Below are 13,501 nucleotides of genomic sequence, written 5' to 3'. Positions count from 1 at the left end.
TCTAAAATGATGAAGATCAAAGTTATAATATACATTTTTTTTTTATTTGAAAAAATTAACAAATCTTCACAGAATAAAAACAGGAAGCGGATCATAAACTCAGCAGAACAATTAGAAGGTCGGCCAAATCAGGTTTCATTAGCGGTTGTGTCCAGCGTCTTTGTTAGCGGTTTTGTCCAGCAGTGCCGCCTTGTGGTCATTTTCTGTGCTACATCCTGGACCCCTATAACCCATTACATAGCTGGACAGAAAAACGACTGCACTACCACCCTGCAAACTGCAGCGGCAGCCATATTGGTTGTAACAAAGAAAAAAACTCCACTGTAACCAGTGTCAGGAGGGGGCGCTAAAGCCGGTTTACTCTTCCAAACTGGATCTTTTATGCAATGGTAAAACTTGTATTTCCCAATAGATTTTCTCCATTAATATAAAACTATTTACACGTGATCATTCTTCATCAAATCTTGAGAGATAAAACGGCAGCGTTATCACAGTTCATACGGGATGCCTCGGATTCTCCGTGCGAGCTGCATGTCCTTCACAAAGAGAGTGCCCCTATTGGCCTGGTGACTGAAGAGGTAAGAATCTTCAAAGAGACTCACGAGGAAGTCCTCAGCTGACTGTGGATACAGAAGAGCATTAGTCCCTCTTAAAGTGACAGCACTCCCGGTATAATTTACTACACAGCTCGAAGGACTGATCAGATTTCACTTTTATGAGCTGTTAGCTAGAGTGATGGTGGGGGGGGAGGGGGGGTCTGGCCTCTGGAACTCCTACAATGCATCACAACCCCTATGCAAATGTCCCGCTAGGGCATATGGATGTGTTAGAGGGGGCGGGGGCTGAGTAGTGAACCACTGCAAAGAGCAGCTCCCTCTCTGGTTGACCCATGCGTTACATGGACAGTGCATTGTATGAGATACTGACCTCTTGTAGCGCCATAAGTGCGGTGCTTTGCCAGTAGTAAAACACGCCGCGAGAATACTTCAGGCAGATCTCTCTCACCTGCAAGAATAAAAGGGGAATATCACCGACAATAAAGAGGAGCAGTCGCAGAGGACACATCCACTCACCAGGCGGAAAAACTGGGTTTTCTGAATGAGCAGATTGGTTGATTTTTGGTACTTTCTTATTTCCATCAGTGCACGGGCTCCTGGGCGGTAGCGTCTTCTTCGTTGTGTGCTCGGTCTGTGACTTGTTTCCCCTCTACCTGTAAGAAAGAAATCCATAATAACAGCTGAAAATGAATCTCCCGCTACATGGAAATTCACTGTCTGGCCGGGGTCACACGTAGGGTAAACACGGCGGATTTTCTGCAACCGATTTCATTGCGGAAACTCCACAGTGTAATACAGAAGCAGAAGAGTGGAGGAGATTCAAACAAATCTCATCCAGACGCAGCGGAAAAAAACCCGCCAAACTTACCCAGATCTCTCTGCTCCTGGGTTCAACCCGGCCTCCAGGGATGATGTCTCATCCCATATGACTGCTGCAGAACATCAGAGGGACACGTCACCATGGCTACGGGTAAGTATGGATTTTTTTCTACCTTCTATGGACATTCCAGCCGAAAAACTGCAGTTTTTCAGCCAGAATTACCTCCGGTGCCCAGGGCCAATACGCTGTGTACTTTTACGCCGCGTATCTGCCCTGTGTGAACATGGCCTATTACCTTAATGTCCCCCAAGGAACATCAGGTAAACAGATTTAAAACATAACATGCTACCTGGATTAGTCCTATTGATACCTGATTAAAGGGGTTGTACCACGAAAATAATTTTTCACCTATCCACAAGATAGGTGATAAATGCCGGATCGCTGCGGGTTGTTAACAAGAGTGCGGGTCCCAGAGGGTGGTCACTCAAGTCATTCTCTATGGCAGTGGTCCCCAACCTATTTTGCACCGAGGACCGGTTTGATGCAAGAACATTTTTGCGGGGACTGGCGGGGGGGGGGGGGGGGGGTGGGTGGAGGGGTTAGAGTCAGATCACGCATTACGTAAATACGGCGTATACCTGTATTATAATGCGGAAAAATCGGCAGCATAATACAGTAGCAGCAAAGTGGATGAGATAAAACACGTCTCATCCACACGCTGCATAAACGGAGTAGAAAAAAGGCTCAGAAATTGACGTCACAACATCGCGCCTGCCTGCGCGGAGCCGCTCACGGCAGAGTGCATAATTGGGCAAGGAGCAGTCAAACTTGACTATTTCCGGCGATGCCATAGGGAATGAATAGAGCGGTCGGACTGCAGGTTGGAAATTCTTAGATCCCTCATTTCATAATATATCTTCATGGGTGTGAGCTGTGTTCTCAGATTCCCTTCCCAGAGCCATATAGTAACGTGCTTCCTGCAACCACCACTAGGGGGAGACGATTGTGCACATGCATACAGCTCCTGTTGTGCCTATATAAATCAGTCCTCAGTTTGCTCCCCCTAGTGCTACAGAAATTTCTGTATGTAACAGATTTTTACCTGCATAGAAACGAACCCTCTAAGATATAAAGCTGAGAAACGGATTACAATCTAGTATTACACGACCCGAGGTTATCTGGAATTCATTTTTAAAATAAAATATATAATGAGAGTGATAAGATGATCAAGGTGCAACTTTCCCTTACTTGGCGGAGATTGAGGAGGAGCTGCAGGTTTCTTCTGCGGCTGCGCCGACTTCCTGCGGGACAAGCTTTTCTGGGGTGGTTTCATGATGATGTAAAACGCTGCTGAGAGACATACAATCAGTTAAGCGGATAAAAGACGGTGACAATTCAGCAGAATCACAGGTGACGTAGGATAAACTGAGCGGTTTTATACTGACTGATGCCACCAATGCAAGTGACAAGAAAGTGATGACATTGACGGTGAAGATATGAGATTGCCGGATGTCAGTAATTAACGCACGCTGCATCAATGCATACAATAGATCCTCGTGGCATCAATTACCAGAACAGCGACATCAATGATCTATTTAATAATGCGGCAACAGAAGAGCTACCCGCAGCAGATCCCGCAAGCAATGGGCAGATGTTTGCAGACGTAATGGAGCCGTCTTTTCAGGCGTGATTCGAGGCGTAAAACGCCTGAAAATAGGTCGTGTGCACATAACCTTACAGAGAATCCGTAATCCAGACAAAGGTGGGAAATTTAAAACTGGAGCAAAGGAAAAGTGGAGCAGTCGTCATGGAAATGAAAGGCCGCAGCTGGAGGACGATGAGCTGCAACAATGCAGTACAAATATACAGAAATAAAACATCTAATAATCCATATGATCTCTAGACACGCAGCAGCGAAAATGTATAAAATCAACACACACGATAGACGAGGAGAAGAAACATTCAGTCGAGAGTGCAACTTTTCTTAGGACTCTCTGCTTTGTGCCGTTTCTCTGTTATTCCTCCTGGAAATGTAAGAATTGACAGCTGTGTGTTACCAGTTGGGGGTGTGTCCCTACAAACTGACAACGTCCAATCAGTGCTGACAGAGAGACTGTAGGACCTTTGATGAGGAGAATGGCAACACCAAGTTATCTATTAACTCCTTAATGACCGGGCATGTTTGTACCTTAATGACCAAGCCAGATTTGTCAAATCTGGTATGTCTGACTTTATCAGAGAATAACTCTGTGAAAGTTTTGAATATCCAAGTAATTCTGACATTGTTTTTTCGTCACATGTTGTACTTTATTTTAGTGGTAAAAGTAGACTGATACGATTTGCGGAAATTAATTAAAAAATAGAGAAATTGAAGAAATTTTGTAAAAATTATAATTTTTCCCTATTTTTAACTGCAATATGTGACATATGTACATACATACTGTACAATTTTTTTAATTAAATATATTGTAAAGGATCTGCCAGGCACAGCAGGGTTAACTCCCAGAACTAATCAGTCAGCACCTGAGAATACATCCCTGAGACTGACTCCTGCTTCCACCATTCAGGCTGGCAGGCTTAGGAGTGGGAGAGCCTATCGTAACCTGGCCAGACTCAGCTAGCTCCCGCCCTCGGTCTATTTAAGCCTGCACTTCCTGTCCCTCGGTGCTTGTTATTGCTTTTGTTTCTTTCCTTGTGGTTCCTGGCCCAGCTACAGCTCCTGCTATTTTTGATCCTGCTCCATACCGACCCTGGCTTACCGACTACTCTTCTGCTTTTCGTTTTGTACCTCGCACACTCCTGGCTTGACTCGGCTCGTTCACCACTCTGGTTGCTCACGGTGTTGCCGTGGGCAACGGCCCCTTTTCCTTGCATGTTTGTCGTGTTTGTCGTGCACTTACTTAGCGCAGGGACCGCCGCCCAGTTGTACCCCGTCGCCTAGGGCGGGTTGTTGCAAGTAGGCAGGGACAGAGTGGCGGGTAGATTAGGGCTCACTTGTCCGTCTCCCTACCCCCTGCCATTACATATATATTTCCATCTCTTTACTCTATTTTGGCAGCACTTTTGAAAAAAATTTTTTTTTTTTGAGCAATTTGGAGGACTTACAAATTTAGTAATCATTTTATACATTTTGAAGTACATTTTGTTTTCCTGCACCAAGCCAGGTTTTCAGAGGCTCATAGGTGTCAGAATGGTGGAAACCCCCACAAGTGATCCCATTTTGAAAACTACACCCCTTAAGGTATTTATTAAGGGGTGTTGTAAGTATTTTGACCCCACAGTTTTTTTGTAAGAATTCATGCAAAGCAGGCGTAAAAAAATATAATTTCACTTTTTTCATAAAAGTATCACTTTGAAGACCGATTTCTGTGTAAAACGACCATGAGAATGAAGAAACACACCCCAAAATCTATCACCCTGTTTCTCCTGTTTTCAAAAATGCCCCCATTGTGACCCTAATGCATTGCTTGGACACACGACAGGGCCCGAAAGGGAGGGAGCACCCGGAGGCTTTCAGGACTCATATTTTGCTTGAAAATGTTTTAGGCCCCACTGTACATTTGGAGAGGTTTTGAGCTACCAGAGCGATAGAATCTCCCCATAAATGACCCCATTTAGAAAACTAGACCCCTTAAGGTATTTATCTAGGGGTGTAGTGCGTACTTTGACCCCACAGTTTTTTGCTAAATTTAATGCATAGCAGGTGAAAAAAAAACAAAAAACACTTTTTTCATAAAAGTATCACTTTGAAGACCGATTTCTGTGTAAAACGACCATGAGAATGAAGAAACACACCCCAAAATATATCACCCTGTTTCTCCTGTTTTCAAAAATGCCCCCATTGTGACCCTAATGCATTGCTTGGACACACGACAGGGCCCGAAAGGGAGGGAGCACCCGGAGGCTTTCAGGACTCATATTTTGCTTGAAAATGTTTTAGGCCCCACTGTACATTTGGAGAGGCTTTGAGCTGCCAGAACGATAGAAACTCCCCATAAACGACCCCATTTAGAAAACTAGACCCCATAAGGTATTTATTTAGGGGTATAGTAAGTATTTTGACCCCACAGTTTTTTGCTAAATTTAATGCATATCAGGTGAAAAAAAAATATAATTTCACTTTTTTCATAAAAGTATTTGTTTGAAGACCGATTTCTTTGTAAAGCGAACATGAAAATTAAGAAACACACCCCAAAATCTATCACCCTCTTTCTCCTGTTTTCAAAAATACCCACATTGTGGCCCTAATGCGTTGTTTGGACACACGGCAGGGCCCCAAAGGAAGGGAGCACCCGGAGGCTTTCAGGACTCATATTTTGCTTGAAAATGTTTTAGGCCCCACTGTACATTTGGAGAAGCTTTGAGCTGCCAGAACGATAGAAACTGCCCATAAACGACCCCATTTCGAAAACTAGACCCCATAAGGTATTTATCTAGGGGTATAGTAAGTATTTTGACCACACAGGTTTTTCGCTAAATATATTGGAATTAGTCTGTAAAAATTACAATTTACTTTTTTTCTGAAACAACATAGAAATTTTTATTTACAAGGAATAACGAAGAAAATGCACCCCAACATTTGTAAAGCAATGTCTCCCGATTACGACAATACCCCATATGTGGTAATAAACTGCTGTTTGGACCCACAGCAGGGCTCAGAAGGGAAGGAGCGCCATTTGGATTTATGATTTTGCTGGAATGGTTTTCGGTGCCATGTCGCATTTGCAATGCACTGGAGGGACCAAAACAGTGGAAACCCCCCAAAAGTGACCCCATTTTGGAAAAACCTTCAAGGAATTTTTCTAGGGGTATAGTGAGCATTTAGACCCCACAGGTCTTTTGCAGAGTTTATTAGAATTAGGGCGCGAAAATTAATATCAACATTTTTTCCACTAAAATGTTGCATTTTCTCATTTTCACAAGGGATAAAGGAGGAAAAAAACAACCATTTTTTATAAAGCAATTTCTCCCGAGTACAGAAATACCCAACATGTTGTCATACGTTTTTTTCATTAGAAATGAATTAACCCTTTCAGGACTGATCCAGTTTTTGCTTTCTGATTTTAGATTTTCCCTCCCCGCTTTCCAAGAGCCATAACTTTTTTATTTTTCCATCAATAGAGCGGTGTGAGGGCTTATTTGTTGCGGGACAATCTGTAGTTTTCATTGGTACCATTTTGGGGTACGTGCGTTTTTTTTTTTATCACTTTTTGTTAATTTTTTTTGCAATCCTGAGCAAAAAACAGGAATTCTGACACCGTTTTTTAGGTTTTCTTTTTGCGGCGCTCACCGTACGCTATAAATGACATTGTTACTTTATTCTGCGGGTCGGTACGATTACGGCGATACCATATGTATATAGGTTTGTTCCTTTTTTTTTGCGTTTGCACAATAAAATGACTTATTTATAAACAAAAAAAATTTCTGTGTCACCATATTCTGAGAGCCATAATTTTTTTATTTTTTAGTCAAAAAAGCTGTGTAAGGGCTTGTTTTTTGCGGGACGGATAGAAGTTTTTATTGGTATTATTTTCGGGTACATGCGACTTTTTGATCACTTTTTATTCTTTATTGAGGGAGCGGTTGTGACCAAAAAAATTGTGATTCTGTCGTCGTTTTTTATTGATTTTTTTTGGGGTGTTCATCGTGCGGGGAAAATAACATTACAGTTTTATAGTCGGGGTCGTTACGAACGCGGTGATACAAAATATGTGTACTTTTTTAACGTGTTCATTTTTTTTCTATAATAAAAGACTTATTATAGGAAAAAAAGCATTTTGTGTTTATAGAACTTATAACTTTTATTTTTACACTTTTTTTAAAACATTTTTATTACTTTTTTTTACTTTTTTTACTTGTCCCACTAGGGGACACTTAGTCTTGCAGCTTTGATCGCTGCTAGAGTACATTACACTACACACGTAGTGTAATGTACTCCAACTGTCATTGTGACGTGACTGTCACACTGACAGGAAGCAGAGGAGGAACGGCCGGAGGCTGTTCCTCCGAGGCTTCCGTACATGGCAACCCGGAGGTCATTATCTGACCTCCGATTGCCGTGACAAGCATCGGTAGCCCCCACGATCACTTCGTGGGGGCTGCCGATGTGCTTCAAACCACTTAAATGCGGCGACGGCAATCCGTCGCCGCACTTAAGGGGTTAACTGCCGAAAGCAGCGGCGATGGTCCGCTGTCCGGCGAGACTGATGTCTCAGCTGTCTAGGACAGCTGTCAGCGCGCGTCTGTCACTCTGTGTTTACACAGAGTGACAGTTTGAAATGCGGACGAAAATGCACGTCCTGGTGCGGGAACTAGCAGCCGACCAGGACGTGCATTTTCGTCCTTGGTCGTGAAAGGGTTAATACATACATTTCAGGAGAAATGTCGGCTCCTCTTTAATAATATTGTCTGTATCCTGTATAATTCATGAGGACGCACGTGCTGCCCGGCGTGATGTCAGCGTCACCGTATCTATCAATGATTATACACTGAACTCTAGAAAACTGCCAGATACACCAGGACGACTGTATACATCAGAGTTTCCCAACCTTTTCAGGCTCGAGGCACCCCAGGGAAAAAAAATAATTCTCAGGGCACCCCTACCAAAAATTGTTTACAAAACGACAAAAAATGGCGAAAAACAAGCAGTACACTCTTAGGTTATGTTCACACAACGTTTTTTTGTAAGGCAGAAACTAAAAGTCTGCCTCGAAATTCATTTACGAATTTTGAGGCAGATTTTGAATTGACAGCGCTGTTTGACTTTTTTTTATTTATTTTTTTCCCACATTTTTTTTAAGCCGTTGAAGCGAATGCAAAAACCGCAGACAAAAAAGCACCAAACGAGCGCCGCAGGTTTTTCTGCCTCCTATTAATTTCAATGGGAGGTGAGAGGCGGAAACCACTTGAAGACCGTCAGCCCCCCACTCACAGTAATAACCGTCAGCCCCCCACTCCCAGTAATGACCGTCAGCCCCCCACTCCCAGTAATGACCGTCAGCCCCCCACTCCCAGTAATGACCGTCAGCCCCCCACTCACACAGTAATGACCGTCAGCCCCCACTCCCAGTAATGACCGTCAGCCCCCCACTCCCAGTAATGACCGTCAGCCCCCCACTCCCAGTAATGACCGTCAGCCCCCCACTCACACAGTAATGACCGTCAGCCCCCACTCCCAGTAATGACCGTCAGCCCCCCACTCCCAGTAATGACCGTCAGCCCCCCACTCCCAGTAATGACCGTCAGCCCCCCACTCCCAGTAATGACCGTCAGCCCCCCCACTCCCAGTAATGACCGTCAGCCCCCCACTCCCAGTAATGACCGTCAGCCCCCCCACTCACAGTAATGACCGTCAGCCCCCCACTCCCAGTAATGACCGTCAGCCCCCCACTCACAGTAATGACCGTCAGCCCCCCACTCACAGTAATGACCGTCAGCCCCCCACTCACAGTAATGACCGTCAGCCCCCCACTCACAGTAATGACCGTCAGCCCCCCACTCACAGTAATGACCGTCAGCCCCCCACTCCCAGTAATGACCGTCAGCCCCCCACTCACAGTAATGACCGTCAGCCCCCCCACTCCCAGTAATGACCGTCAGCCCCCCACTCACAGTAATGACCGTCAGCCCCCCCACTCCCAGTAATGACCGTCAGCCCCCCACTCACAGTAATGACCGTCAGCCCCCCACTCCCAGTAATGACCGTCAGCCCCCCACTCCCAGTAATGACCGTCAGCCCCCACTCACAGTAATGACCGTCAGCCCCCCACTCACAGTAATGACCGTCAGCCCCCCACTCACATTATAATGACCCCTCAGTAAAGCCACCATCAGCCTCCGTCCCCCCAGTAAAATGACCATCAGCCCCCTCCAGTAAAGCCACCATCAGCCTCAGTCCCCCCGCCCCCCGATAAAATAACCATCTGCCCCTCTAGTAAAGGGACCATCACAGACAGAAAGTGTGATTACCCCTGGGGAAGGAATAAATAAGGATGTATAAGAACAACAACTCCCAGCATGTCCAGGATGTTATGTGATATCAGAGAAAGTTTACAGGAGGAGGTATAAGAGGAGAGGACTACAACTCCCAGCATGTCCAGACTTAGTATGGGATATCAGAGGACATTACAGGGAGGAGGTATAAGAGAAGAGGACTACAACTCCCAGCATGTCCAGACTGTTATTATGGGATATCAGAGGACATTACAGGGAGGAGGTATAAGAGGAGAGAACTACAACTCCTAGCATGTCCAGGCTGTTATTATGGGATATCAGAGAGGACATTACAGGGAGGAGGTAGAAGAGGAGAGGACTACAACTCCCAGCATGTCCAGACTGTTATTATGGGATATCAGAGGACATTACAGGGAGGAGGTATAAGAGGAGAGGACTACAACTCCCAGCATGTCCATGCTGTTATTATGGGATATCAGAGGACATTACAGGGAGGAGGTATAAGAGGAGAGAACTACAACTCCTAGCATGTCCAGGCTGTTATTATGGGATATCAGAGAGGACATTACAGGGAGGAGGTAGAAGAGGAGAGGACTACAACTCCCAGCATGTCCAGACTGTTATTATGGGATATCAGAGGACATTACAGGGAGGAGGTATAAGAGGAGAGGACTACAACTCCCAGCATGTCCAGGACGTTATTATGGGATATCAGAGCACATTACAGAGAGGAGGTATAAGAGGAGAGAACTACAACTCCCAGCATGTCCAGGCTGTTATTATGGGATATCAGAGGACATTACAGGGAGGAGGTATAAGAGGAGAGGACTACAACTACCCACATTCCCCTGGCTCCATTTCTCACACAACTGCTAAGAAAGTAAAGAAAACCCACTTACCCTGCCCAGTGTTAATGGCTCCTCTCCCTCCGTCAGGCTTCTAGTGGGAAGCGGTGGGCGGTGCTTGTAACAGACATCCGCGCGTCACGTCTGCTACAACGTCGGGGGCGGAGCTTGTACCAAAAAAAAAAAATAAAAATGTAAAAAAAAAATTCGTTTTTTTTTTTTTTTTTTTTGCCGTGGATGAGCCGCGGCACCCCTGAACAGCTCTCGGCACCCCGGTTGGGAACCACTGGTATAGATTATATAATAGCCCCACAATATAAAAGCCAAGAAAAACCAAAAGGCTCCCGCACTGCGTTCTTCCAGGTTATGTATCGCCCCCTTGTGGCTAATAGAAGAAGTACACCAAATGTTCAAACCATCGCTAAAGCCAACAAAACTATATCCTGATGTTTGATCTCCCACAATCTATAATAATTATAATACACGATCACCGCGCGGTCTCAATGACGTCATCAAGACCTCGGGCTGTAAAGAAAAGCCTGTTTATACCCCTGGGTTCCAGGATGGGTCTATTTTAGGCTCGATGGGTTTCTATCAAGTTCTATAGAAAATGCTTAGAAACGTTGTGATATTAAAAAAAAACCTTTTATTGACATTAAGACCCCTTTACCAATGCCGATAATCATACGAGCGCTTGTTTTCGATCACAAGCAGCGACGATCAGACGATAAACTGCACTCATTGGTCAGCTGATCACATCTTTTATGCGTCCCAAAAAATCCTCGTTGTCCACAGCGTACAAACAGGGGATGTGCTGCCGACAATACGTAAACTGTACGAGCACGGACCATCGTATTAACCATCGCTCATCCCCGTACAGCGTGCGTCGGCTCGTGTAAATGAGCACCGAGTCACTGGATACATCGTTGATCGTGCAAGTTCCATCTAGTAAAAAACTGTAAACAGGGAGGAGGGGGATGCAGCTGCAGTTTCTTATGCCCCACGCACGCGACCGTATTTTTCATCAGTAATTACAGCAGGGACTCTCCCATAGAAGTCTATGGGCGCTTCCATAAATATGGGTGGCTATGGATACGCATCCATACTCTGACCATATATATGGAAGCGTTGCTATGCAACATGCTGATGACATCATTTGCATCCTCCCTCTTTTTTTTACGGATCCGTATATACCGATGCAATATGGACAGTTTTTCGGGATAGATGAAAATACGGTCGTGTGCATGGGGCCTTACTTGGTGTTGCAATGAGGGGGGAGGGGTAGCGGCTGGTACTTGCTAGTTATACTATTACTGATATACTCATTAAAGGGGTCTTCCCATCAGACACATTTATGACGTATCCATAGGATGTCAGATAGATGAGGGTCCCACCTCCGGCTTTGTCTGATCTGTTTCCGTAACTCCCATAGTAGTGAATGCGGGTCCCAGAGGTGGAACCCCAATCTACCTGACATTTATGACATATCTGCTCGTTTGCTCCGGTCACACGGAGCTATGGATAACACGGAGCTATGGATGACACGGAGCTATGGATGACACGGAGCTATGGATAACACGGAGCTATGGATAACACGGAGCTATGGATAACACGGAGCTATGGATAACACGGAGCTATGGATGAGGGCGAGCGGTCGTTACTCCGATCGCTCGTCCCCAAACGTTATTATCATGTCGGCAGCGCGTTTTTCTGTTTACACAGGGAGATGCGCTGCCGACAACAATAATATTTCACTTTTTTAAAACGATACGACCAGCAGATGATTGGGTGTTTGCTCGTTCATCTGCGGATTGCTGCCCTTTTTACAAAGCGCAATTATCAGCAACGAGCGTTATATGAACACTTGTCTGCCCGATAATCGTCCTGTGTAAAGAACATTTTAGGCTAAGTTCACAATGAGTTTTTTGACGAGTTTTTTTTTCGCGGAAACCGCGCCGCAAAACTCGTCAAAAACTGCCCTATAATGCCTCCCATTGATTTCAATGGGAGGCGTCGGCGTCTTTTTCCCGCGAGCAGTAAAACTGCCTCGCGAGAAAAAGAAGCGACATGCCCTATCTTCGGGCGTTTATGCCTCTGACCTCCCATTGACTTCAATGGGAGGCAGAGAAAGCGTATTTCGCGGTGTATTATGCCCGCGGCGCTCAATGGCCGCCGGCGAAAAACGCAGCGAAAATCGGCGTGCAGGGAGAGGAAAATGTGCCTCAAACTTCCAAACGGAATTTTGAGGCAGATATTCCTCCTGCAAAAAACTCTGTGTGAACATAGCCTTAGACTCATGTCCTGGTTACTACACTTCAGTGGAAAGCTACCAGCAGTCGCCACTAGGGGGAGATACTGTAAATGTATTTATATTGTGCTAACTGACGTTAACCCCTTAGTGACCATCCCATTTTAGGCCCTAATGACCGAGCTATTTTATTTGTTTTTCTATAGTCGCATTCAAAGAGCTCTAACTTTTTTATTTTTTCAGCACCCCACAGGTGTCTCATATATTTTATTAGAAATGAGCAGTGAAAATGAAAAATGACATTATTTTCCAATAAGACGCAGCATTAGTTAAAAATGTTTCATTTTCTCAACAAATAAAGGAGAAAAAGCACCGTAACATTTGTAAAGCAACTTCTTCAGAGTAGGGAAATACCCCACACGTGGTCATAAACTGCTATTTGGACACACAGCAAGGCTCTAAAGGGAAGGAGCGCCATTTAGTATTTGGAGTGGAGATTTTATAAGATTAGTTTTTTGACACCATGTTGCATTGAGCTATAGTACCAGTACAGTGGTACCCCCCGAAAAATTACCCCATTTTGGAAACTAGATCCCTCAAAGAATTGATCTAGGGGTGTAGTGAGCATTTTGACCGCACAAGTGTTTTGCAAAAATGAGTAAACAATAGATGTTGCAGATTGAAAATGGCTTTTTCCACAAATATGCCATTTCAGTGCCCAATGTGTTGTGCCCAGCTTGTACCACCGTAGACACACATCCCATAAATTGTTAAGCGGGTTCTCCAGAATACACCATATGTGGTCATAAATTGCCGTTTGGGTACACTGCCAGGCTCAGTTGGACCACCATTTGGCTTTTGAAGCGGAGATTTTGCTTGGTGTATTAGTGGTATTTCAGCTTATAATGTGGGGGCATATGTGAACTGGGCGGAGTACATCAGGGTATATGTAAGCTGTGCGGAGTACATCAGGGTATATGTAAGCTGGGCGGAGTACATCAGGGTATATGTAAGCTGGAAGAGAAAGGAGTTGTTCCAGCGCTGTATGAAGTGGTTAAAATGGAAGCAGGTTTTCAAG

The 13,501-nt window shown here is 44.9% G+C and overlaps 2 protein-coding genes across 2 annotated transcripts in view; one reads left to right on the top strand and one right to left on the bottom strand.

Moving 5' to 3' along the window:
• LOC142759926 (histone H3-like centromeric protein A) overlaps window positions 1–13,501 on the top strand; it is a 240,708-nt gene that overhangs the window by 67,768 nt on the left and 159,439 nt on the right. The gene's annotated exons all lie outside the window — the stretch shown is intronic.
• Window positions 70–2,710, bottom strand: LOC142758990 (histone H3-like centromeric protein A). The gene is made up of 4 exons (XM_075860763.1): window positions 2,626–2,710; window positions 1,074–1,210; window positions 928–1,005; window positions 70–620 (listed from the first exon to the last, which is right to left on the bottom strand). Exons 1-4 carry the CDS (start codon window positions 2,708–2,710, stop codon window positions 489–491), a joined length of 432 nt encoding a protein of 143 aa, XP_075716878.1. The 3' UTR covers window positions 70–488.

This window comes from Rhinoderma darwinii, chromosome 4, assembly GCF_050947455.1.
Source record: "Rhinoderma darwinii isolate aRhiDar2 chromosome 4, aRhiDar2.hap1, whole genome shotgun sequence".
Lineage (NCBI taxonomy): Eukaryota > Metazoa > Chordata > Amphibia > Anura > Rhinodermatidae > Rhinoderma > Rhinoderma darwinii.
The sequence above is the reverse complement of the archived record's forward strand: the minus strand, read 5'-3'. Positions and strand labels throughout refer to the sequence as shown.